The sequence below is a fragment of the Ambystoma mexicanum genome, chromosome 2q (assembly GCF_040938575.1).
Source record: "Ambystoma mexicanum isolate Mex_15411 chromosome 2q, UKY_AmexF1_1, whole genome shotgun sequence".
NCBI classification, from domain to species: Eukaryota; Metazoa; Chordata; class Amphibia; order Caudata; family Ambystomatidae; genus Ambystoma; species Ambystoma mexicanum.
The window spans coordinates 445,874,660-445,902,475 of NC_090924.1; the positions used below are offsets into that span (position 1 = coordinate 445,874,660).

Sequence of the window (27,816 nt, forward strand, 5' to 3'; positions counted from 1 at the left end):
TTGCACATGGATAGACAAAAGGCCATAATCAGGCCCAGTAAAAGAAAGAAGACCCTGATAGCTCTTAGAGGAACAATGAGCAAATCCCTTCCTTGGGAGAGCAACTCGGCTTCCTCTCTCTTTCCCACAGGTGCAGTCCCTTGTCCATTTCTAGAGAAATAGACAAGGGACTGATTGGTCTGAACAATTGTCTTCACTTCTATTCTGAATATACTGACTTCTTACCTTTTGAAAGAATAATGATAATAATGGTAATCTTTCATTATATAAAAAAAAGGCTTTGCTGCAGTTTTGTACCTTGAAAAATGATATAGTCATTAATTGAGGTTGGTGCACATTTTTATTACATTCTGGAGGATGGATGTCAGATCACAAAATAGATCTACGCAGTAAGCACTCCACTGACTGTGCTTTATTACCTGCTTCAGAATGGTTTTGTGGCATATTTAAATGCTATTTAAAGGTTCTCCCTCACTTAATGGATGTCACTTTTATCAAGAAAGACAACTATGAATGCTGCTTTCTGGAAATCCGTCCCGAGCTATGTGCAATGGCATCACCCATCCTGTTCTGAAAACCCACCCGAGGTTGCGCACAATGGTATCCACTATTTTGTTTTTACCCTTCCACTCCAGGATGGGTACGAGTAAGCTCTGACTAAGCTCCATCTTTATCATTGAGTTAACTAAGATATATGTTTGGTAAGCCCACCCAAAAAGTGTGGATTAGTATGCCATCCTATTCTCAAATTTCAAATGTGAATAACTGATACCACCCACCATCTTCAATAAATCCACCCAGTGTATGTATAAGATGACTACCTAGCACCCCAAATTTGAACTGCAAAATTTGTTGATGGTAAAGTAAACCGTGAATCTACCCACTTACATTTATTTCAGAATTTCGATCATATTCTATTTAAACAAGCATCATATGCATCAGTTCTACACCAGAAGAATTTCCACCATGTCTTTTGTTGAGCAGGAGCCATTTTAGATTGCAGAGAAATTCATGCAGTATGCAGAGTTTTGAAAAAATTACAAGCCTGTACGATCAAAGCAGTGAGATTCAACTCCCCCAAATCTCTTCTCTATAAGAAGCTCCCATTTATGCCTCAATCTACAAAGTTTCCTTTTGCTGGGACCATGTGTTGCCCCACATTTATGGAAGGATTTTAAGATTACTCCTGCTTCTCTAACGAAGGCCCTCATCATGAGTGAGCCGCTCTGGGGAAAAAAATGCCAGTAAAACGTCTGGTAATACTGGATCCGGCATTTTTCCTGGACCGGCACACTGCGACTTTACTGGTAGGGGCAGTGAACTACCGGCAGGCCTGACCTGCCCGGAGTTCAGGCCCCTAGCGGCAAAGTATTGCCCCTATCACCAGCACCGTTATTACCAGTACTGGACTCTGTGGAATGGGAACTTACTGCCGTTGTTGGCGCCCGTAGTATTCCAGTAACGCAGGATATCGGTTGCCGGTAACGGTAAGGTGGTTTGCCGGTGACATGATTACCGGCAGACTCGTAATGAGGGCCAAAGACTTGATTTGTGTTAGGTGACCTGGAGTCCCCAAGATATGCTTGGAGTAAGCTGGATGCCCAGTTAATTATACTGCCCCCCTCTCTAATGTCCCCCCAACACACAGGGTCTCCCCTTCAATGTACGGCTGCAATTAGTGCTAGTTCTCGCCATGCAGGGTGTACCCTGAAGTTCATAGCAGCATTAAAGACCCCCACCAAATTTGGTCCACAAAATTTAAAATCGAGGGAAAAAAAGAAACTGGGCCTCATCACGACTCAGGCGGTAAGTTACCGCCTGGGCCGTGACTTTACCACCATGGCGTAAACTACGTTTACGCCATGGTGGTTGGCGGACTTACCGCCCCATTCGGACCTTGGCGGGGCAGTAAGTCCCCAATCCCCATTTACCCTTCCCCATTCCCATTTTTGCCCCATAGGGCATAATGGGAGTGGGGAAGGCGTTAATTACGCCACCGTAAATTACGGTGGCGTAATTAACTCCATGGTCCCTTAGCGCCATGGATTTTAACACCTGCTAAAAGCAGGTGTTAAATTCGCCATGGCGCTAAGGGACCTCGTACTCAGGCGGTAAGGGTCGGCGCTGTTTACGGCGCCGTAAACCCCTTACCGCCTGGGTCGTGATGAGGCCCACAGTCATGCCTTGTGAGCGATTTCGTAGGTGCCCCAGAATGGCTAGTTTAGCTTATCAAGTACAGATAGTCTCTCCCACAGGACGGTGGAGTGAACAGTCTACAGGCCTGTACAACAATATATAGCTTCACAACTATCTGTGCATATAATACCATTGACAGTGTCATTCTGATCATTTTCTTACAGTAAGTCTTATTACAAGCGAGTTGTAACGTCACATCTCGCTTGTAATAAAGAATCCAACTACTTGCTTGCAATAGCCTATTAATATAGAGGAGTGAACGTATCGGGACTGCCAATTAATCATAAACAGCTTTTAGCGTCTCAGAAAGGGTACTGTCCTGTGCTGAGAAAGAAAAGCAGTTAAATAGTTCCACAAGGCCCTCCACAAGGCCAAGTTCCTGAAAGACCCATTCCAGAAGAAGCTCAAACGTCAGCCCAAAAGGAACCATATACAATCAGGTATAAGCTAAAAAGATGCTGCTCAGTTTGAAAAAGGGCAGACACATGTCCATTACACCTGTGCAGACATGGGTCTTCACCAATAAGGGCAGTGTATACATGTATTCTGAAATTGACTCTTGGAAAATAAAAAAAAAGAAATGGAATGCGTGTGTTTGACTTGAGGTGGAGAGTGTCTTTTTATGGCTGGAAATTAGGTTGCAACCTGAATTGTTTACCCCTGTATGTCTCAAACACAGGCCTAAACAAGGACATGCCACAAATCACCAGCTGAAGTCTACTGTTGGAATATCATCAGTACAGTTGCCCTCATCACTGAAGCCTGCAGACAGACAGAGCCTCTGGACACGTCCTCTGTGCACATCTCCGGGACTTATTTAAAGTGATACAAATGTTCCCTGCCCATAAGCGCGTTGGTGTTTTTAATGTGATCCCAACATCTGCCCAGAAGCTCTGTAGGGTATCCTTTACCCATATATGACACTGACATTAATCATGCATTTGACAGAGGGGCATTCTTACCTCCCCCTCAGCACCCTTTCTTGGTCTCTGGTTTGCCTTAGTTCTGCCCCCGCCTTTTGTGCAATGCCCTTCTTTACATTTCTAAGAAAAATAATCTATTGGGTCAACGTACCCGTTTCATAGTTGAGCAACCTTATGTTTACTAATAGGTTTAGTTTATGCTTAGCACATTCCTGAGCAAAGAGGCATTTCTCGATTTGTGTTCACAACACTTGCAATCTCAACAACTTGTCCAATATGTCCTCTTCCTTGCCAGATGTGTGGGCATTTCCTCCCCTCCCCCCACTCCACTCATGATGTGCTTCTTAATCTCAGCCTATAAGGTAGACCTATTAACATCATGTCAGGAAAAAGATAAATACAATGGTGCTTTTCAGCATAATTTCTTGTCAAGTGGTCACAGCCACGCTGAATTCCGTACATAACGTTAAAATCCAGAATTAGACATCAATAAATTCTTTATCAGCTGTTTGAAATGGATGACTGGTTGGATTGTTACAGCACGGGCTATTTAAATATTTACAACCACTTGATATCGACAATAAATTTACACCAGGGATCTTCAAGCATGGTCTTCAATCGCCCCAGCCACCCCAGGTTTTCAGGGTACCCGCTAACTACCGAGATTACTCAAATTTAGAATCACTCAATTCAAATGTACTCCATGTGGATGTCCTGAAAACATGGCCTGTATTTGACTCTTGATGACACATATTCATTTCCCTTACAATACTTCGTATGTGAAGGCCCCAAACAATGTGTTTTCACAGAGTGCGTTTTGGTCTTTGCAGACTTTATGCTGTGACATCCTGTATTTACCTATCACAAGCCTTCCTAAAAAGTATTCATGGATGGGCGATTGGCACTGCAGTAGGCATGTATGCACCTCAAAGCCACAATAAAACTCCAGCTACCCAGTCTGTGCCTTCATGCAAGACAACAATCGAACTGCATCACAATATAAATCCCCCTTTTTTTAGCAGCCTTAATTTACTTCCAATATGTCTGGTTGCTGTTTTGCTGAAGTTCCAATTTTCTTCACTCCATGTGTAAAGACACGCGGCATTCCTGGTTCAAATGTCAACTGAAGGAATAATATAAGCTTTTAAAATCCGCCTGAGTCACATGCAAAGAGGCGCTGCTGGAAGCGAAGAAAGACTCCTTCAATACTCAGCTTGCTAAGGCGGCAAAGTCACCGGGGGACTCTTAAAAGTTCTCACTAAGCTGAGCAATGCTCGAGGAGCCAGCACATCGGATCACATCAGCTAACATTTTATGTGCAAAATTAAAAGATTGCTTTCCAAGTAGCATCGAAACGATGCCATAAAGTAGAACACCTTAAATGTCTAGTTTTACTACAAGTATTGATTATATTCCTATTCATTTTACTTCGACTTCCACAGTGGAAAGTGCACCTTCTGGTGGGTTATCTTTTCCCCCAGTTAGTATCAGTGACATTATGGCAACTATATCCAAACTTAATCCCACCCACAAATTGCCCTAGAGACCCACGTCCCTCAATCATGATTAAATCCCATCTTGAGATACTGGCATCTCTTATTACCTCAGTGGTTAATCTCTCGTTTGAGAATGTTTTTATGATCGAAGATCTTAAAAGAAAGTGGATTCCTCCTCTGGTCCACTCACGTTGTGCCAGTTATAGGCCTATTTCAAATTTCTCAGCCTATTTCAAATTTCTCATTGTTGTTAAAAATTGAGAAAAAAACAGCATCTACCCAGCTACAGGATCACAGAGAAATGTAATTTGCTGGGTGACTGTCAATCCGGTTTCAGGATAAAGTGAGGCACAGAAACTGCTCTCCTCAATGCCAGGGAAAACCTACTTCAGATTTTAGAACTTGATGTCACATGATTACGGATGCTGCTTGACTTCGCTGCCGTCTTTGACACAGTAGATAACCAGATACAACTGAATTGGCTGATGGTCGATCGAACCCCCGACAGGAAGTCCCTTTATTGGCTCTGATTTTTTTCACGAGAATAGAACATCTTCTGTAAAGACCACAGACTTTGAATCCTACACTGTACCTTTAAATTGCAGCATTCCTCGGGGCTCCTTTCTATCACTGACCGTGTTTAATTTGTACATCAAGCCATTCGATTACTTGTTGGTGAACGGAGGGGTGTTCTACAATTATGCAGACAAATCTTTGAAATGGACCGGAGGGCCAAAGGGAAATTTGAAGCTTATCTAGGGCCTATTTAACACAGTAGAAATTCTGATGACAAATACTGGGTTGTGACTTAATCAATCCACAATTGAGTTCTTGGGGGGAGGCATGGGGGGCCTTGCTGGAGTCTTGTCTAGCCATGGCTCCACAAGCAAGCTCCGTCATTAGCTCATCCTCCTATTACTTGTCACTACCCTATCGTCCCTTTCTATCTGAAGCCAGTTGCACCATGGTTGCGTGAGCTATAATCAGAGCAAAGATATATTACTGTAACACTTTCTTAGAACTAATCAAGATATAATCCAACATTTTCAGGTATTAACACGTGGAGATCCTCACGGACCTCCTCTAAGCCAATCAGTGTGGAGCCATAACTACTGCTATAGACTACCTTCTGAACATTCTGACTTCAAAAGCTAACAGGTAAACAATAATTGTTAGGGAGAATTTCCAGAAATGTGCCAATTGCTTCCTCCTTAGAGATCCCCAGCAACTTTGCTGGATTTTGAGGACTTTAATTTTTTATCTGGAGAGAGTGAGACCATTTTTCCCACTCTCTCATGTATTTTTATGTGATTTTTGAACACTGTGTTTCTCCTGGTTGTGGAGTCTGACAAACTCCATAGGCATCATCTTTTATATTGTGTCACACCGCACCTTCAGTGCAGCGGCACAGGGAAGTCTTCCAGATTTCCCAAAGGTTTGAATAACTTCTCTTGGTTAAACTACTGTTTCCAAGAGCAGTAAAGTGAAATTGACTTTACTTACATGTGTAACTTTCTAGACCAAGCACACACTATCTTACAATAGGGTGCTGGAGGGGTTACCTAGTATCCCCTTTGTCTAGCTTGTAATATTTTTTATGTTACCCTTTCCTCACTGAATGGCTGGTGGCAGTGGTTTATTTTTAACTACGGTGGTGTGCATTTACCGCGGGCTGTGTTCGCAGCTGCAGTAAAGCACCCAAGGGTGCCATTTTTGTTAAAATGGCCCGGTCTTCCTGTTTCGCCGTTTCTTTGTGGAAAGGTCCTTCTTGAGATTTACTCTGCGTGCCAAACCAGGTTTGGTCCTATTATTCGCTTTGCCTTTGGCGGGATTCAAGAGTGAAGCCCGCCTCTGGCTCCAGGGTGTCTGGGGTAGGCAGGAAGTGAGGGAGGTGCCCAAAACTCCCTGTGCTTAGTCTCCTAGGAGACCCAAATGCGCTCCGTGGTGATTGGCCAGCTGACTGTCTGGCAAGGACAGCCCCCCAGCTGGGTGACTGACAGCTAGCCTGGAATGAATGGGAGAGAACTGAATAAAAGGCAAGGCTTTTGGCTTGGAAGGCAGGGTCAACCACTGGACGAAGGAACCGAAGAAGAACTTGAAGAGGACGCCTGCTGCAACTCCTGGACCATTGATTTGCCCGGTGAAGCCCTGCTGCTGTGCTGAAACGCCAAGTTTGCATTGACAGAGAAGCCCCTGCAAGGACGACTTCTCCCCTTGAGTTGGTGGGACCAATCAACTCCAAAGTAAGCCACCTGGACATCCATCTCGGAGCAGGTTGAATTTCCACAGAGTTGCTGTTGGAAACCATATAGCCAGGGAGAGGAACACCAGATTGTGTGCATTGCTTTCATGCTGGCCAAGAGCTCCATGAAGATCCTGCGGACTCCCTGGAAGCAGGACCGACTGAGCCCGAGCCCCCTCAACAGAGTGCGGGACCCCAGAAGCAAGGAAAGTCCATCTCGACAGACAGGAACCGCAGTGTTGCTAGTTGCAGTAGACGCAAGGAGCTGAAACACTGAACAGCCACTGAAAGTGCAGTTTGCCAGTTGCGAGTCCCAGTACAGTGCAGGAGTCCCCCAACATCCTCCCTCTTGTTCCTGACTGAGGCTCAGGAACAATGGGTTCGGCACAGCTGCACAGGAGCAGGAGTCACCTGATGCATCTTTTCTTCATTTTAAAGGTACTGTACAAAGTCTGAGAGAACTTACCTCTTACTGTAGAGTTGCTTGCATCTTCTACTACTCACAAGTCTAATCAGCTTATGGCCGTCCATTAGATTCTTCGTTTCTCCAAAGACTTCTAAAACATTGTGCAAAGACTTTTCCATTTAACGACCAGAAGTGCTTCATCCTACATAAGACTTTTGTCCATTGACTTTGGCTTAGCCTGATTGAACGGAATGACTCTTCTTGGGGGATCCAAAGGTATTTGCCTGCTTAAGAATATTTGTGGTCTCTTGTTTGTTCTAAATAATCTTTTCCTTTGACTCATTACTATATGATTCTAAATACAACAGTGATATATTAATGTCCCCAGCACCCTAACAATTGAAGTCACCTGAGGGTGTAGGTAGTGTCTGTGGGCTATCCCAAAAGGGTATCTACTGATTTACAGATATTAAGAGTGTGGATTTCATTAAGTGTATTGGAATGTTAGTACTATATTGCTCCCTTCTGAAGAAGGCGTATTCTAACTGACTGATAAATACATTAATTATCGTGTATTCAAGAAACCTTGAGTATAAGAGTTTATTTGAATACTTGTAACTGTAAATCTCTGTGTAACTCCACTACAACTCACATTGACCCATCTTGAGATAAGCCTGTCTGCTCAACACGCTACCAAAACTGTGTAGTACAAGCTTCTACCAAAGGTTGGGTTTCCTATACCTGTAGTCAGAGTTGTTTGTAGTGTTCCCAGAGGGTACTGCATTCAAACTTTGCCTAACAGCAATTTCCAGGCAAAACGTCTTTCAACAAGACACTTCCTCTCTAGGAGGACCTTCTGTTTTTTTCACTGCAACATCCTATTTAAATAGCAAAGTGAAAGCTGAAACATGGGGAAATGTTTTCACTTTCTTATACAGAAACGGTTTACTTTTACATGACCCCCATATGGATGATCATGTTATTAACCAAGTTTGCAATTGAAACGCTTAACTTATCAAGACAAACATGTTGTTAAAATGCTACAAAATGAATTCAAATATAATTTACTGAGTTTGTCGATTTACTTTTCTATAATAAAAGAAAACTTTTTTTACAACACTTCAAAAACTCCAAAACATGATTTGCTAGTGCCTACCACCATGTGCGAATAGCCTTATAGACCTTGTGAGGGGTAATTATTGCTTGGGATTATGACCCTTCCTAATGTTATGGTCAGAGGCGAAGACATTATCCTGTGATAACAACCCCTCGGACGGTCTATCAGGCTATATTATTAAACATTGCAGTCAGAACTTTAAGTAAAACAGATAAGCGAGCGCAAGCATCTCCAGTTCTCAGAAAGCACCGCTGGCTTCTGGTGTGTAGACCAGGATTACGTGTATGGCACTACCCTTGGTCCATGAAGCCCTGTATGGCCATGGACCTTAATGTCTCAGATATCGGATTAAATGGCATGTAAGCAGCAGGAATCTTCGATAATCAAATACATATTGTTTAGATATACCTTCAGGCAGCATTTTCTATGGAATTCCATGCCTCATGAATCACACAGGATCAACACACTCTTGGCCTTTTCAAAAAAATGAAGAACCTTTCATTTCAGTAACTTGTATATTGCATTCGGTTTACTTATGTGATGTGCTTTCCTACAGCTCTGTGATACTGGTTGGTCATGAGTGCTATAGAAAGGCCAACATCAAATCAAGGTCATCACACAGTTTATTCCTTTGTTTCTTTAAGCCCTGAAAATGTAGTTATAACACCCAGAGTGGAATTGCTAGGTTCACATCAGTCAGCATTCTATTTAGGGTGCAGCAAAAGATCTGCAATCACATTCTCTTGCTTAACGTGTACATCTTATATATTGCTGGGTCCATTTCTTATGTGATTTGGGTACTTTGTAAGTCAGCTCAGAGTATTATTTTAGCGTTTGAAAACCAGACAGTTACACAAATTTATAACAGGCTGTACAACTGGCACTGGGAAGAGCTGTTGTCAGGTGGCTAAATTGTGTGGGCTTCAAACTGAGCTGCACCTCGTCAACAAAGTACACGATACAGGCCAACACATGTAACCTCATTGTGCCTCAACTGCCAAGATTGGCTGGATCTTATGACACAAAGCAAGCTAATATGTCAGTCCTGAGGAAGGCAGGGGTGCTGGAGGTTAGAACCCCCGAAGCCAAAAGACCATAGCTTTTGACTTTAATTGTGGTAGAATTTTCCTGAAAAATCAAAATAGCTCCAACAAGACTAATGAATGATGCTGTATTGTATTTCATGTGCTAATGTTCTGTTATGACAGTATTTGGCTTCATTATCAGTTCTTTGATTTTTCCCTCTGATCTGATGTATGTTTCTTTGTAAATGTGTTGTTCTTGTAGTGTATTGCTTAGTCGTCGTTTTTCGTGTGCTGCATTAAGGCTTAACAAACCTGATTAGCTGTTTTCCTTTTTTTCTAATAAACATTCAAGTGGATGCTTAATATTTTTACTGAAACTACTAGTTGGTCTGATTCTAGTTATTTGATATACTTATTGGAAATACAGCACCTCATGAAAATGAATATTTGAATCTATAACGCTTCTTTGTGCATCGGGCATAAAAGAGTGATGCATTCTGGTTGGTTCTGTGGCCTGCTGGGTAAGGTTGATGCAACCGTGGGCCTGCAGTCCCTTGGCATGCTGTCTTGTATGGGTGCTTGGTAGTGAGTGAAGCTATGATCTCAGGCTGCATTGCTGGGCAAGAGGGCGATACATGTACTAAAAGGGGCAGTGTCACCCTAGCTGGTTCCCCCTGAGATTGGGACTGACTCTGCTTGTGTATTTGGTGTGACCTGAAACTTTGTGTCGGGCACCCGTGGGCGTGAGGCTCATGTCTTTGTGTGTGCCATGTGTACGATGTCTCTCACAATCGTTGCCAATTTTATGCAGCCATTCTCAACCCTGCGAACACTCCATCTGCCAAGTAATGCACCCCAAACTCACACTATGCACTCGTTACCCCTCAAACCTCTCCCGCTTGATGCACGCTATCTATCCTCTGTAGTGCCTATATCCACCTCATGCATGGTCCCTTGCATAACACTAGACCACTTCAAATCACCCCTACCCCTATTGTGAATTCTTTGGCCCTCATATCCCCCCTTCACTCTCATGTATTATCTTCGCCTTTCGGTATCCAGGTTAGTTTGCATGTACCTCCACAACTCCTCTCATACATTCACCCTTTCTTTCCATCTCACCCTTTCTTTCCATCGTACTATCTTGCTAATTTGCTCTACTTGTTTTACACAGTGAAAAGCCAGCACCACTTCCTGGCTAGAGCAGCAATGTTATTTTTAAATGACATTAGACACTGCTTAAAGCCTCGAGGGCAACATGACTTGTTGGTTTTGGCTGGTATTGAAACTCAGCTGGCCAGAAATAGGAACAGCTTTCAATGGCTTGAGATTAAAAAGGAAAGATCACGGAGTATAGAACTGCAGAAACAGCCACGCCCCTAGCTCAGTTAGGGTGAAGAAACGTGCAAAGGAGCAGGCTTTGCTTTGGTATATTTTTGGGATAATTGTAGAGCAGACGTTGTGGGGTTCAGTTCACGCTCTGTGTTCTTTCTCCGGTCTAGAGTTCTTTCTCTGGTCTAGAGGGCTGGAAAAAGTCTCCCAAATCAAAGGCATGCTGGGGGGCTGGGAGGGCGGCATATGCAGAGAAATGGGTATACTCCGTCCACATAAGCCACCATCAAGGTTTGATGTAAATCTGTAATTACAATGCATTGCTCTGGGGCATCTCTTGAATGCAATCCCCAGCCATCATGGCTAGCATTCGTAAGTGGATCCATCAAAAGGTGCTTGGACCTGTCCACACTAGGAGGGCACCTCTACAGCCATACCAAACATTGTTAACAGAAGTATCCCTATATCAGGGAGCAAAATGTGCACTCGCCATAAGCCATTTTTTCGTGAGATTTTAATCTTGGCGAATAAGAAATGGTGTGCTTTGTGTATCCATATCATTGAGGTGGTGAGTGACTTTCTTGTGGTTGGCTAGTAGCTTGCAACTTTAATTTCTGCCCCCTGCCTAAATGCTTGCCTTACATCACTGTTAGAAGGGATTTTCAATGTCACTACCTGGGATTTTTACAACCCCGGTTCAGCTAAGCAACTCTCTTAAGTAGCGTAGACCAAGCAGCAAGGCTAAACTAAGGAGAAAGGGGGTCATGTTGTATAGTACGGTGGACACTTATCAAACTTGATAAGGAAAAGACCCACACAAGTACATTATAATAATAACAATCCTGTATTACAATACTACATTAAGGCACACTTTCAATATTTTAATGTAAGTAAAAATACAATAGTACATATATACAACTCACAGTTAGGAGGTAACCCACTATGGGTTACACACAACTTTAGAATCACAAGCAGTTATTCACACAATAAATGCATTCACAAAAGTAGGGCAAACAGATGTTAACATAGCAATACAATGGCCTTATATTCATAAGGAACCCCGCAACATATATTACTTCTGAAGTCTAACACTAGCCTGTATTAAGTCTCTGGTAGTCGGAGGGAAAATGTGAGTAGCCAGGAGTATGCACTCAGCTAGCGCAGCTAAGGTACTGAAGTCCAGTTACTGCAGGATAAATGCAAAAAGGAAAATAGTCTTAAGTCGAGTTCCAGCAAAAGGAGGAGCAGCATTCACCCCGGGGGTTCTCAAGTAAGACCCACACAAGTACTGGTCCAGAAACCACCATCCTGGGACAGCTCCAGATAGGAATAAGGTAAGCAGCACCTTGCGCCCAATCCAAACCCAATGAAGGGGGGGAGGGACCAAGAGATAGAAGGTTTCTCAGGCCCCCTGAGCACCTAGAAAGGTAGAAATGGTCCAAGGCAACAGTAAATCATTGGGAAAAACAAGCTTCACTGCTGTGGTCACCGTGCAATATCATCTGGTCACGTGTTCAAGGGCGTTCACCACTGGTCGTGTTTAGGTGCTTCTGGAGACCTCAGACTGCAGGGGAACAAACATATTCGGTTCCACAATGGAGAGATCCTCATGACGATCTTCACGGATGGACATATTGCATTGACCCTGGACAGAGCGAGGAGGCACTCAGCAACTCAGCGGTTGAACTTTGGCCTTCTCACAGGCTTGTCTCCTGGTGGCAGGAAGCCCAGCAGATTTCCAGAGTCCCAGCAGAGCTTTGAGGACAGCCACGAAGAGGCCCAAATCCTTGCAACAATAAACAGCTGGTTCTGCACCTTGCAGAACAAATGCTGAAGCGGTTGACTTGGTTCCTGGGCCCCCTCATCCCGTATATACAGAAAATGGGCTGGGGACAACCGTATCCCTCCAATAAAGACACTCTGCAAAATTCAAATTCGGAGGTGACTGCCTAATAGTGGACAGCAAGGCTCTCAGAACCTGGCCAGCAACATCCATTCCCCCTTAGGAATGTGGATTGGGGCAGACAGCCCCCCTCCTCACCTCACTTCCTGCCAGCACAGACACAAAGGATAGCTTTGCGGGTTCCTTGCAAGAAGCCACCCAAGGTGTGTGAAGAAAGAGAGCTCTTCCCCAACTTGGCAAGGTAGAAGGAAGGCCAATAAATGACAGGCCAACTTGAACAGGACTCAAAACACGAAGAGGGGCACATTATCGTGGCTGCGAAAGTAACCCAGGACAATGAATCTAAATAAATTATTGAAAAAGTACCACTGCCACAAGCCTGTTCAGAGGGTGCCTAGAAAGCATCGGAAGTGCTACTTACAACAAAGAGAAGGGTGTACTAAGTGTGCCTGCAGCCAACCCCCCATGAAAGATGACTTCTAATTTAAACAGTAAAACACAACAGTCCTAAAAGGGAGATTATCACTCCTGCACTGTTGGGTCTAAAGACACAGCAATGAACCCAAAACGACATTGTAAAAAGGACCCTAGCGGTCCCTGACAGCACACCACATACGGTGGAGGCGTGCTGCAATAGGGTATAAAAATGTGAGCCAAAACTAAGGTTGATGTCTTCCCACAATGGAAACTGGTAAGAAGGGTCCAGTGTTTCCAGAAAAAAAGTAAATGCAGATGTTGAGCGAGATAAAACAGTCTCACGCATTATTAAAGTTGATGAAAAAAATCCTGTTGAGTCCAGCAGTAGTGCTGGCAGACTCCGGGCAGAGGTTAAGATTTGCAAACTGAACATCTCCCTAACAACCATCCTAGACAAAAGCCCATTTTCACTCTTTGACTGATGAGTAGAAACATCTTTTTAACAAAGTACCCCATCATTCTCAATGTCCAGCTCTGACACTGGATGTATCAGCATACTATAGGTCCTACCCTATAATATCCAGTGCTGCGCTCTGGTAGTGCAGTTATACCATTACAACTCTCCCTCCCCACCATATCTCCACGGGCTGGTGACATTACTCTGCATCTTCAAACTCCCAGATGCTGTTTCGAGAATATAGGAACAGTGAGTAGCCCGGAGCCAGACGATCTAAGAGTCTTAGACGGCTAATATCTCTTAATGAACGGTAGTTAGGGCGTTTGTTGTGAACCACCTTGTGTGTGAGGAAGAGGGGCTTGAATTTAATATGAGAAGCGACACTAAGCCAGTGACAACAATGTTATGCTTAACAGGTACTGTCATAGGAATCGCCACATGGCTGAAGATGGGTTCAGCTGCCTTATCTTGGAAATTTCAACCTTGGCTTGCAAGACTGACGAGGCTAACAGACGGCCTCCATGTTGTCCACCGTGGTGTGGATGTAGGCTATGTTGAAAGATGCATGGTGGATGGTGTACAGGAAAAGGATTGCTATTGTGAAGGAACAAGTTACTTACCTGTAACTGTTGTTCTCCAGCGTGGGTCTGGCATGGATTCACATGCTCATGAATATTCCCCGTCGTCAGGCTGGGAATCCTCGGTAAAGAAAAAATCAGTTGCAGTTTCGTTTCTGAACTGTCTTTCTTAGTAGTAACCAATCACTGGTCTCTGGGTCATACTGCCCCCAGCCAATGACTGCCCTCTCCCTAAGCCCCTCCCCTGGCAGCCATCCTCAGATTTGGTAGCACCTAAAGTGGCAGTAGGACCAAGTGAAGAGCTGCAGAGGGGAAGGAGGGAGGGTTCGCATGTGAATCCATGCCAGACCCATGCTGGAGAATAACAGTTACAGGTAAGTAACTTGTTCCTTCTCCAGCATGGGGTCTGGCATGGATTCACATGCTCATGAATACAAGAATACATAGCAGTACGCACATGCACAACCACGGGAGGTGGCAAGACTCAACATTAAGCATTTCATCAACTCAACATTAAGCATCTCTTACACCTCCTCACCAGGCCCACCTTCAGGCGAACAGGTTGCGCAGCACTGCTTGGCCGACTCTGGACTTCTCCCTGGAATCCCGGTCGACGCAGTAGAATCTCGTGAAGGTGTGTGTCGACCTCCACGTAGCAGCCCTGCAGATGTCCAGCAGGGGCACGCCAGATAGGAACGCCATGGTAGCAGCGATCGCTCTGGTCGAATGGGCTCTCGGACGGCCGGGCAGCGGTCGGTTTGCCATCCGATGACAGTGCATGATGCAGCCGGAGAGCCATCTGGAAATAGAAGCCTTCAAGAGGGCCTTCCCTTGGTTCACAGGTCCAAAGTTCACAAACAGCTGTGATGTCTTCCGAAAACTCTTCGTGCGGTCCACGTAGAACTTCAGCGCTCTAGCTACATCCAGCGAGTGCAAAGTCCTCTCGGCCGGCGACAAAGGCGACGGGAAGAAAACTGGTAACACCAAGGGCTCGTTGAGATGGAAGCCTGACGGCACCTTGGGCATGAAGGAGGGTTGCTTCCTCAGCACCACCCTCGTCTCGTGGAAAGTCAGGTATGGAGGTTTACAAGAGAGGGCCTGGATCTCTCCCACTCGTCGTGCGGAGGTGATGTGTTTTCCACGACAGGAACTTCAACGGTGCAGAATGCAGAGGCTCGAATGGCGGCCCCATGAGCCTGGTCAGCACCACGTTGAGCTCCCACACCGGGGCCGGAGCCTTCACCGGCGGGAACGATCGGAACAGTCCCTTCATGAACTCCTTCACTAGGCAATGGGACCATAGAGATGAGCGCCCCGGAGTTCTGGTGTAGCGGGAGATAGCCGCTAGATGGATTTTGATGGTGGCATGGGCCAGCCCCGCCTTGGCCAAAGACAATAAGTACGACAGCACTTGAGGGGCTGTAATCCGCAGAGGGTTAATCTTCTGTGAGCTGCACCAGACAGAGAACCTCTTCCACTTATGTCCATAGCACTTAAGAGTTGAGGACCCCCTGGCCTTGGCAAGCACCTCCTTGCAGTCCGCCGGGATATCGTACCCTCCAAACTCTAGTGCTGCAGGAGCCAGGCCTGCAAGTTCAGCGACCCTGGGTCGTGATGTAGGATGGCGCCTCCTTCTCTGCCGAGGAGATCCGCGTCTGTCGACAGCTTGACTGGGGGGGACGCTGATAAGTCCAGAAGGTCCGGGAACCAGATCTGTCTCGGCCACGCCGGTGCAACGAGGATCATCCTGCACCAGGACCTCTTGAGTTGGTTGATGAGTCGCAGCAGCAACGGCGGTAACGCGTACAGGAACAGGCCGTCCCAGGGGAATGAGAAGGCATCGCCCATGCTCCCCGGCTGGGGAAACCTGCTGGCAAACCTCCGGCATTTGGTGTTTGTCGCCATCGCAAATAGGTCGATCTGGGGATTGCCCCATCGTTGGAAGAGTAGATCTACTTGATCCTGACGCAGTTCCCACTCGTGGCACGAGCGCAGCTCCCTCTTGAGTGAGTCGGCGATGGTGTTCTTTATTCCTACCAGGTGGAAGGGTACCAGAAACATCCTCTGGGCGACGGCCCAGTGCCACAGATCCTGGGCCTCCTTGGATAGGACTGGGGATCTGGTGCCTCCCTGCTTCCGGATGTAGAACATTGTGGTGGTGTTGTCGGTGAAGATCCTCACCACCTTGCCCTTGAGGGACGGGAGGAAAGATCTGAGAGCCCAGAACACGGCTCAGAGCTCCAGGATCTTGATATGCAGTGACCTCCCCTCCGGGAGCCAAAGGCCTCTTGCGTGGAGATCTCCGGTGTGCGCTCCCCACCCTTCCAGGGAGGCATCCGTCGTCACCGTCTCCTGATGCGCTGGGGTCTGGAAGTCTGCACCCGCCGTCAGATGCGCGCGGGCGCCCCACCAACGGAACGCCTGGTGGAAGACCTCGTTGAGCGGGATCCTGTCTTCGAAGCTGCCCACCGCTTGCATCCACTGGGCGTCGAGGAACTCTTGCAGTGGTCGCATCTGCAGTCTGCATAGGCACACTAGGTAGATGAACGAGGACATCATGCCGAGGAGGGACTTGATGGTCCTCACCCTGGCCACCTACATGGCCAACATCCGCTGCACCTTGCCGATGTTGGCATTCGTCCTTTCCTCCGACGGGGAGGCCAGTCGCGCCACTGTGACGAGCTTGGCTCCCAGAAACAGTGCGACCTGCGACGGAACCAGATGGGATTTGGTGAAGTTGATGGAGAAGCCCAGATCCATGAGCAGTTGGACGGTCTTCGCTGTGTGCCCGACGGCGAGTTCTCTTGTCTTTGCTCGGATGAGCCAATCGTCCAGGTAAGGGTAGACGTGGATCCCCTTCAGGCACAGCTGCACTGCCACCGGTGCTAGGCACTTGGTGAATAACCTGGGCGCCGACTTCAATCCGAAGGGAAGGGCCTTGAATTGGTAGTGCCGTCCCTGGACTACAAATCTGAGAAACTTTCAATGTCTTTTTAGAATTGGGAAGTGAAAGTAGACATCCTCCAAGTCCAGCGACGATAGGAAGTCGCCCTCCTCCAGCTGCCCCAGCACGTGCTGGAGGGTAACCATCTGGAACTTCTGGGCCTTGATGTACTTGTTTAAACGACGAAGGTCCAGGATGGGTCGCCAACCGCCGGTCTTCTTTCTTACGAGGAAGTACCGCGAGTACACTCCGGAGCCCAGGAGCTTCTTTGGGACTAGCTCGATGGCTCCTTGCTTCAGCATCGCCCTTACTTCCAGCAGCAGTTGGGGGACGTGGTTTTCCTTCCAGGCCCCGGGTGGAATGCAGGGGCACTTCTTCAGAAACTCGAGTGTGCCCACGGGCCAGGGCATCCAGCACCATCAGTCGGTGGAGATGGACTCCCACACGCTGACGAACCTCGTCAGCCGGCCTCCCACCGGGGTGCTCAGGTGGGGGCCCAATGCTACGGCCGGTTCAGTCCTGCTTGGCAGCGGCCTTGCCGCCTTGGCCTCCTTGGCGACGATGACGAGATCCTCCTGACTTGCCGCATCCTCTGTAGGCCTCCTACGACGAGGAGCGGGCCGCCTGGCGGTACGCTGGGGAGCTGCCGCTGAATCCTTTGGAGGCCCCTTGCTTGCCTCCAGAATTCCGAAAGGGGGGCCGTCGTTGCTGCAAAACCCCCAAGGCCCGGGCCGTCTCTGTGTCGGTCTTCATGGCCTGCAGCGATTCGTCCACTGTCTTGCCAAATAGGTTATTTCGGTCGAAGGGCATGTCCAAAACTCTGGTTTTCCCCATCCTGGCGGAAATCGGTGTCCTTGAGCCAACCACGCTGTCGAAGACAAACACTGTTGCCCAACTGGTGGAAGCCAGTGTCAGCAATGTCCGTGGCCACTGTTATGGCGTGGTCCGATGCCACCTCGCCCTCCTGCAGGATCTCTAGGGCCTCCGCCCTCTTGTCGTCTGGGAGGAAGTCCAGCAGAGGAGCTATCTTAAACCAAAGCTCCCTGTCGTAACGGGCCACGATCGCTAAGGCGTTCGCCGCTTTAATCGTCGTCGCCGCCGATGACGAGATGACCCGTCGCCCCATGGCGTCCAGTTTCTTCCCCTCGCCGTCCGTGGGGGAGGTGGAAGACGAAGCCATCGCCTCTGCCGCCTTCTTCTTGGCCGCTGCCAAGACGACCGAATCCGGGGTCGGCTGAGCCCTAAGGCCTGTGCGGAATCAGGGACCCGGTACTTCTTCTTGTACTAGTCTCTCTTGGCAGGAGTCGTGGACGGGTTCTTCAGGAGCAAAAGCCCCTCCCCAGATGTCGTCTAGTAACGGGACCGAGAGGACCGTCTTCCTTTTGGCCTCACGCCGTTGATAGAGGAAACCTTCCTTCTTCTGTTCTTCGGGGCAGAGCGTGAAGAGCTTGGATGCCCTGGCAATCATGGCATGGAAGGAGCCAATTTCGTCAGGCGGGGGGGGGCCCGAGGAGGTGGTGGTGATGGAAGGTCCATCCCATCGTCACCACCGTCGTCATCCGTCCCCGTCGTGATCGTCTCCGTTCCCGTGTCCTCCCTAGGATCAGGGGAAAGGGATGAAGGCTGCGAGGGCCGTGCAGGCTGGAAGGGCGGGGGGATGAACTCTTCTACGCTTGCTTGGAGGGCTCCCTGACGGGCCAGGTTCCGCTGGATCGTCCGTTGGGGGTAAGGGCAACCTCATCCTTATCTCCGTACATAAGGCCTGGATCGCCATCAAGATGGCGCCCGAGTTGTCCTGAGGCTCGGGTACTGGCTGCGACGGGCGCGACGGTCAGCCAGCTCCTCCTCAGAGGCTGAATCCATGTCCGTGATAGCCACCACCCCCCTCTTTTTCAACCGGGGTTCTCACGGGGGTCTTATCGATGGGCTGAAAAGAGGATTCCCTCTGCGGTGGCAGGGAAACTCTGGGCCCCGAGGTCGCCTCCACTGGGGTAGCCTCCACAGGCTTCGCCAGGGCCGCCACGACTCCCTCGATAGAGGCCTTAGCAGGGTGAATCAAGGCCTTCACGAGTTTAGGCATGCTTGAGGCCTTCACTTTGGGGTGAGGGTCACCGCCTCGCTCCCCTTCGGCTGTTTCTGTTGGGATCGACCGGGACTTCTCCAGAAGTTTACCTGGGTTCTCCGACTTCCTCTTTCCCGAGCCAGAGCGTTGGCTAGTGGTTGATGGCGTCGGTGAAAGCGCACCCTTCCTGGCAGCCGAAGAGCCTGACCGTTCGGCGTTCCCGGTGCCCGCGGACTCGCTGTGCTTAGCCTTTTGTTTTTGCCCCTGTCGCCGGAGCGTCCTCAAAGGACTTAGAAGACCACTCAGACCTCTTCTTCTCATCTCCTTCCAGCCAGTTGGTGAGGCGGATATGCCGATCCTTCATGGTCCGTTCCGACATGTTCTTGCAAAACGCAGAATCCTTCTCCACGTGCTTTTTGTCTTCGTGCAGGCAGTAGAGGCATCTAGAATGCTCATCCTCCCTGAAGACATTCTGCAATCCGCATTCAGGGCAGTTCCTGAACAGCTTGGATCCGGGCGGCGAGTTTCCTTTGTCCTGGGCCATGTCCACGGGTAGGCCTCAAGGTCTTCTGGAATCCTCCAAAAGCGTAACTCGACGAGAACTTCGCCCTTGGAGGGCGTAGAAAATTCCGAAACAGGTCCCTGTTGATTGGAAGTAGAAATGGTGGAGCTTAGGCTCGATTGACCGAAAAAATTTGATTAAACTCTTTGAAAAATCGCAAAACGCAGTAAAAGCTCGAGAGCTATAGCACGGGGACTCCCAACACTTGAACGTGTGGTAGAAATCTGAGGATGGCTGCCAGGGGAGAGGCTTAGGGAGAGGGCAGTCATTGGCTGGGGGCAGTATTACCCAGAGACCAGTGATTGGTTACTACTAAGAAAGACAGTTCAGAAACGAAACTGCAACTTATTTTTTCTTTACCGAGGATTCCCAGCCTGACGACAGGGAATATTCATGAGCATGTGAATCCATGCCAGACCCCATGCTGGAGAAAGAAACTCAGGCGATAGTGGGAGTTTTTTTATCAGCTGGTTAAAGACTTGCCTAACTTTCAAGTGGATTTCGTGGATGAGGGAGGAGGTCTGAGCCTACGAGTCCACCTGAAAGGAAATGGAAGCAGAGAGCATTGGGGTGTTAGTTCAGATATATCACTATATCGGACTGGTTAATTTTAGTTTGTCACACCCCAAAACAGATTTAGGCAAACAAGTATGGTCTTCAAGAAGGATAGGCTTGGGTTTGTACCAATGATGCCGCATGCACCATGTGTTGTCTGTGCAAAGTTGGAACTCTAAGTTCAACCTCTTCACAACCTTGTTTTCAAAGGTAACGTGGACTGCACAGGCCACAAGGCTCTGCAATTAGACCCCAAGGATATAAAAGCATTGCTTTCAAAATGCTGTAGCAAGGATTGTAGCACAAATCTGTACATTTTTCAGCACACATTTTCGTTTCAAACATTAAAAGGTAGCAACCAAACCTACAGAATTTTAGGACTGATGTCCTTATTGTGTCTTATCGTTCCAGTGCCTAGCTCAACAAAACATTTTACCGGAACAAGGGTAAAATAAATCAAAAGCGAACGTGGGCAAAAAAACTCCATTGATAACATACAAATCTTTCTGTAGAATCCAATACTGAGTTTGAACAGGTTTCTAAGTTTTGACAGTTCTGCCATACTGGGGAACTGGGGCATAGGCTTACCAAGGGATTTGCTCCAGATTAAACAATTTGCACAGTCGGGTTAAGAACGAAGACACTCTAATCTCGCAGCTGACGGTTCAGCCGCACTACCTCATCTTCTCATCCAAGGTCCTACAAACTGTTCCTCTGCTCCGCTTCCCCCCCCTCTCCACATATGGTCTGCTTGTAAAGTCTACATGGTCTCTCACCTCAGACTTGACAGTGAAGATTTTGGCGATGCACATACTGTTGGCCATCTCCTCCTCCTCGGTCATATTGTGGCCGTTATAGTGCAGCCCTTCATGTTCAGTGTGTAGAGTCCCGTTCAGAGGGCAGGGGATTTGAAATTTTTTGTACATCACCTGAATAAGAGAAGAACACCCTTGGTTAACAAAGACAATACTGTCTGTGGCGACAATGAATGAAGAGACTGACCAAGTGGTTCAATAGTGGTTGTTATAAACTTTTATTAAATGAAAACCAAACCTATCTATCCCTAACTCTAAGGGGGTTTCCCTACCTAAACTAAAGAAACTTGGGTGCTCGTCAGGAAGTCTGTGTGAGTCAAAACAAAAATGCACCGTCCCCGTCACAAAGGCTCCCATTATATACCTGTCACTACAACAAAACAGCATAAAGTTCAGCTACTGTTCGTAGTCTAGGAGAATTACTCCCTTCTCCTGGATGTAAAGCGTCCAAATGCCTCTCTTTTTGTTTGAAACAAGAGTTCCACAAAGGTTCTGGGTTCTCCGTAACCCAACAAAAAATAAGCAGTCACTTAAAGTTCTTGTGGTGCTAGAAGAATGACTGCTTTCTCCTAGCAGGTTCCCCAATGTCTTTCACAGTTCTTATTAAGATTTTTTGCTCCCTTATGGATGTTTTCACAATCTCTTTTTTTCTCCATAATTCTCGATCTGCTCCACTGGGACCATGATGCTGTTCCCCGGAGTCCCTTCCGACTCTCCAACACCACTTTCGTGTGGAAAAAGACTGGGAACTATATCACAAATTGGTTTACGCAATTCTCTTTCTTTATAGTTTACAGTCTCAAAAGGGTTTTTCTATTTTCCTTTAAGCTCGAAGGAAATAACACTGTTAATGGTTTTCTTCATATCTCTGAGTAAGGCAAGTTTAAGGTCATGAACTGAAAAGACGGGACTCTTGGCAAAATCTGGTGTTGGCCAATCAGCAATGAGTAACAGTGTCGGCAGAAGGTGATTGGGTTTCGGCTTGATGGACAAGCCCTTACCGATTGTGGGGTGTGAAAAGTGCATTTCTCTTTTGGTAAGGGGTTTCCCAGCCCCTCAATGTTTGGTTAGAGGAGAGTATAACCTATCCCCGACCCTTTTAGGCCCCCTCTGTTGTACTTTCCAGGGCCAATAAGATAACCCCCTTCTGAGACATTTCAGGGAGTTGGCGTCTTGTTTTTATGGACAACGTATCTTCTCAACCACTGAGATGCTCTCAGTTCATACTATTTACTGTTCACCCGTGTTGCCTTATGTTTCATGGAATGTCTAAAGAGCTTCTTAAAAAGCTTGGTCACTCTCTCCCTGACTTTTGTTAACTCTGGTTATCTGTATTGGGGAGGGGATGCTTCACCGGGTCAGTAGGATTTCGGATGATGGTCAATCGTCTTCTCCCACTCTTGTTGGAATTCGCTTTGGGAGTCCTGTACAGCTGGCTGCCGGGAAGCGGACCAGTGTCTCAACCTTCCTCCCCTTTACAAAATGTCCAGCCGCCACCTCTCTGGATACTGTTCAGATCTGTGTAGGTAGCTGTGCGAATAGATAGGGTTCGCGGTTTCAGCCCAGTTGTTGGACCACCCAGTCTACCCACTACAGTTCACGCTACCACAACCCAACCTCCATCCATCTGTAGGGCCGACTCTTGGCCGACTGGTATGACGCTTTCCTTGCATCTTATGAACAATGTACTTCTGGTCAACGGTGTGTTGTGCCTCTCTTTCTCTTGTTCGGGTTGACTCTCACTGACCGGCCACCAGCTTTCAGTTGTATAGTACTTGGTGTTTTGCCTCCATGAGTGGAGCCTATTTCCTTCTTCGTTTCTGTTTTCTCAACGGCCAACACCTTGTTGGCCTGCGAGATATTCTTGTGCATTCCCTTGAACCACACACTCACGTATCTAGCACAAGCTTCTCGGGCCTTCCTTCAGGTGTTCTCTCGGCTTTGATCTCTCTCTCTCTCTCTCTGATTCTCGATTTCTCTCTCCACCTCAGTTATTCTCTCCGGGTCTCTCTCCAGTACTCTCTCCAGAATCCTTCTCAGTACCCTTCCGCCTTTGCTTGTTTCTGATGCCCTGATATAGTGGGTTTCACCCTGATGTAATGTCCATTCCATTCACTACAGCTGTTCTGGTGTTTTCGGGAGCTTCTCGTCGCAGTACCTAAATTGTCAGGGTAGTTTGATGTTTCACAGTAACACATGATTTTAGACATGAGTTTAGACCCATACAGCTCCGGTCCTACCGTCAGCCTACCAGGTTGGGGTTTAAGTGGGCTGTGCTTCCCAATCATATCCTTATACCCAGGAGAGGAGTCCCTCTCCATGAGGTCCTCCCGCATATCACCACCACTAGAGGGACTATGGGTTAGCAGCCTCACCTGCCTAGCCTCATGGAGAGGGGTTATCACCTGGGGAGAAGTGACACCATCTGATGCATCGTCACATGTCCCACTGCCCAAAACCCAGAACTTATCTAGTGGCAATGCCAGAATTAATGTTCTCCTTCCACACCTAAGGCAGTAGCCCACAAAAGCGAAGAACGTATACGAAGTATGTACATGTTCCACAAGTTCTTCACTTATTAAGCGTGTGCCTATTCCATTCTTTGACCTTCCACTGTTGAAACCAGACCTACAAGTCTTTGTCTGATTGTGGGGACTTCTTCAGAGTCTCATCATTTCATCCATGGCATCTCTCTTAAGGACCCACCCCCATACAATCCTTTTTTTAGCTTATCTTGGATAACTATTGCTGAGGTATATCCTTTCATTCATAATATATTTCCAGAGGAAGCAACTCTACCATGGCGACCCCACTTTGAGGAACTCAGCCCTGGGGTTCTTAATTTAATTCATGGCAGCTCTGAGAGCATTGGCTGTGGTGGACCTACTTTCTTTGGGTTCTTTTTATTTTGTATTCACATTTTCATTGAGCTGGACCTACTTACTTCTTTACCTCACTATACAACCTATTCTAGGATTGGTATAATTATACAAAACACCAACACCAGGCCTAGAATATGTGGGGAAAGTGCAGGATAGTGGCAGAAAAAAACACCTTTGCCCTGGGCGATGCTAAAAAGGTGTAATGCTTTCTAATGTTACGATTGGCCTAGAGGAACAGCACTGAGGTTCTTCTTTCATCTAGGCTGTCTCTTTGGACCAACCAGCCATAATTTATTTCTGCGACTGGATGTAAAATGTCTGAGGTCCATCCTTTGACAATCAGTCTGGAGTAACCATTTGTATAATCCTTGGCCTTTTCGACCGGTCACAGAATCTTTGCTTAACTCACCTTACCAAGTAAGATCACTCAGAAGGGAATAAGAACACCATTCTGTTCAGAATTGTGTGACAGGGCAATGTAGAACAGCACTGTCCATTGCAAGTTAATACTGTGTATGACAAATGTTTTAGCACCACTTGTTCCACCTTTGAGCCATTCATGGCTTGTGTGTCAACTCAATTATGTTGTGAGAAAGTGAGTACTGAACTCGACGTGGCCCCTTTACTGATAGTTTATAGTGGCACTTTAGCAACAAATGCTCTAATGTAGTACCTGTACCACGTGTGGAGTGAGCCTTAGGAGTAAATGGCTGTGTCTTGTTTGACAACGTGTGACAGTGCTGGATGCACCTTACAAACAGTCTAGAAATAGTAGCTCTGGGACAGTGTCCCCTTATGTTCCGCCTGCTAGGGAAACAACGTATTGTTCTGTTTTTCTGAGTGGTTAATTTTATTGAGGTAGTACATGACTGCCCTTCGTACAGCCAGAGAGTTGAGTGCCCTCTCCCCTGAATTTAGTGAATTTTGAAAGAAAGTTGGCAGTTCAATTGATTGGTTGACATTTATTTAGGTGAAAATCGTGGATGTGTTCTTAAAATCACCTTGTTTTTGTGTATTGTGACAAAAGGTTCTGCCAGAGATAATGCCTGAAGCTCACTTACTCTTCGAACAGATGTAATCGCTATGTGAAGAAAAAGAAAACTTGTAGGTGAGATCATTGAGGCTTGCTTTATGCCTTGGCTCAAAGGGGGGCACATGAGCTTGCTTAAGACAATATTTAAGTCCCAACCAGGGGGTGGGTTTGCAATTGGTGGGTAGAGACATTTGACTCCTTCCATGAAAGCTTTGTCGACTGGGACTCTCCACCAAGAGATTTTACTCTGAGAAGTGGTATAAGCAGATAGAGCTGCGAGATGGACTTTTAATGAATTAAAAACAAGACCTGAGTCTAATAAGCGCAACAGGTAGAGCACTATATGTGGCAGAGAACAGTCAATAGGGTTGACATTTATTACACCATACTACAAATTGTTTCCATTTCTTAAAATAGCAGTGTCTATTGTTGGGTTTACAAGCTTCTTTTAGAATTTCCATGCATCTGACAAGCGAATTAAGGTGACCAAACACTATGACTTCAGGAGCCAAACTGCTAAATTGGTTGCTTGGGTTTGGGGATGAAGGGCTAACCCCTGATTCTGTGTCAGCATATTGTAAGCACGTGTTAGTTTCATTGGCAGCCAAATGGATATTTTGAGGCAGTGGGAAAACCACTTCTTATGAGCCCACATTGGAGCTATTAGGATCAATGTTAACTCTGCACGGTGCATCCTGTGGATTACTCTGTTTAACAGTTGGATCAGAGTAAAAGCATAAGCAAATATCCCTGACCAACTGATCCACAGTGTGTTACCCTTGGATTCCTTCTGCAGGAACCTGGAGGCGTAATTTAGGCATTTTGCATTTTCTTTTGTGGCAAATAGATCTATGTTTGGTTGCTCCCAACATGTAATAATGTCACTTAGAATGTCCGAACGCAACTCCCACTTGTGTTCTGAGGGCGGAGTGCTTCTGCTTAACTTGTCTGCTAGGCAGTTGCTTTTCACTTTTGAATTCCAGGTTTTTGGGAGGTAAATACTGTCAGGGTTGGTGTGTGACCTGAAGAATATTATGTATTATTCTTTATTTAGTTTGGGGAATAATGGACATCAGATGGTTGGGCCTTAACTGTGCACTTCCTCAGAATGTGAGCTTACCAATCCATCATGGAGATGATGGGACTGGTCTAAGCTGGCCCTTGATGACATCGTGGGATTCTAAACTGCCTTTCATTGTCCTAAGAAGATCAGGAGGGTCCTGTTTTATGAATGCTCCTCTGATTAAAGGCCCAGTGTCAAGTAACAGGTTCATTAATCTAAGAAAAGAAGATATTTGGCTGGATCCTGCATGGGACAAGGCAAGCAGATTAAGTTGGTGGGAGCACAGCGTTTTCTAAGAGACTTTAGTAAAGAAGATCAATTTGAAGCAAGGATACAGCGCTTCTGAAGCAGCAATTATTTAGATTTAGCTTAGGTATTTAGTAGAGGGTTTTCATTTACTGTTAAAGAAGTCAAGCAATGTAAAGGAAAAGCCAGTCAAGCATAATCTTGTGGAGTTAAGTGTCAGAAATGTTACATGCACGTTTTTTGAGGAATCCCCAGTGCTTGTTTCCACCGGACGGCATCAAGCAGAATTATGTTTGTGTACCGAAACTCAGTGCTTAGGGTAAAGACTATGAAAGCCTCTGTTATAGAAGTTCGTTTGTTTTCTCTGTTTGGACCGTCAGCGCGCATGTGTGAGATCGAAACGCTTCGTTTTGTCTCGCGTTTTCTGCATGACTTGGATTACGTGCCGTAGGAGAAGTGCGCATGTCCAGAAGAATAAGAGTTAGCTCGCTTGCTCAGTGTTGAAAGAAAAAAGTATTCAAGTTAAAAAGTGTTCATTAAAATAGGCTCTGTGTTCTTTTAGGGGTATAAGGACAGTTACCCAAGAAATGAGCACTCCTCCCACAATACAAGCATACATTATTGCCCTTCTCCTCGTTAGATAACGGTTCCCGCATCTAAGGAGGAGACAGTCTCTGTCGAGGGCTCTTCATGCTTGCTAGCTAAGTAGCGGCAGAATGGGGCCCATATATATACTGGTGAGCCCAACATATGCGATAAAGCTCTCCCCACATTTGTTGATATATATCAAGTCTTTAATCCATGCCTGGACTGTAGGTGCCTTTCTCGCCTTCCAGTTTCTAAGGATGTTACGTTTCGCTAACGGCCCAGCCGCAGTGAACAGCCGGCGTGTCGTGATGGGTACTTTCCCTATATCCCTTAGTAGGTATTTCTGTGGGGTGCTAGGAATGTGGGTATTGAGTATATTCCTAAGAGTGGTGGGCACCTCAACCCAGAATTGATGGATGGCTGGGAAGTCCCAGTACATAAGAATGGAGTTGGCGTCCAGGGTGTTACAGTTGGGGCAGAGTGTGGACTTATTCTGGTCGAATTTTGCAATTTTCCTGGGGGTGAAGTGTAGATGATTGAGAATTGTGAACTGGACCAATCAGAGATTTGATTTGAGGGAAGTTGATTTTGTGAGTTGACAATATCTCGCCCACTGCTTTATTTAGGTCTCTTTGCCATTTTGCTTTCATTGTATTTTTAGCTGGGGAGTGGGATTGTGTCATACTATATAACGTGGATATGCCACCATTGAACCCTTCTTGGGTAATAATGTTTACTATAAATGGGTGGAGTGCTGGCTCGGCCGGGAATGAGGGCCATCTGTGCCTGCATGCTGCTTTTGATCAGTGGTATTGCAGTTTTATGGTAAGTCTGTGCCCAATTTCATTTTGTACCTTGTCCAGTGCTACAAATTTACCATCCGGAAAAAGATTGCCCACCGTTAGTTCCTTCGAGGGATCCCATACTCTTTGGAGCATTGTATCAAATGTGGGGGTAATGTCGAGGTAGTACCA

General features: G+C 46.7%; 1 protein-coding gene across 3 annotated transcripts in view; it reads right to left on the reverse strand.

Moving 5' to 3' along the window:
• SLC38A5 (solute carrier family 38 member 5) overlaps positions 1-27,816 on the reverse strand; it is an 825,614-nt gene that overhangs the window by 101,018 nt on the left and 696,780 nt on the right. For all 3 annotated transcript variants that reach the window (XM_069647525.1, XM_069647526.1, XM_069647527.1), the window contains one exon: positions 20,992-21,144. In XM_069647525.1, the coding sequence (XP_069503626.1) occupies positions 20,992-21,144 (153 nt within the window). The remainder of the gene's footprint in view (positions 1-20,991; positions 21,145-27,816) is intronic.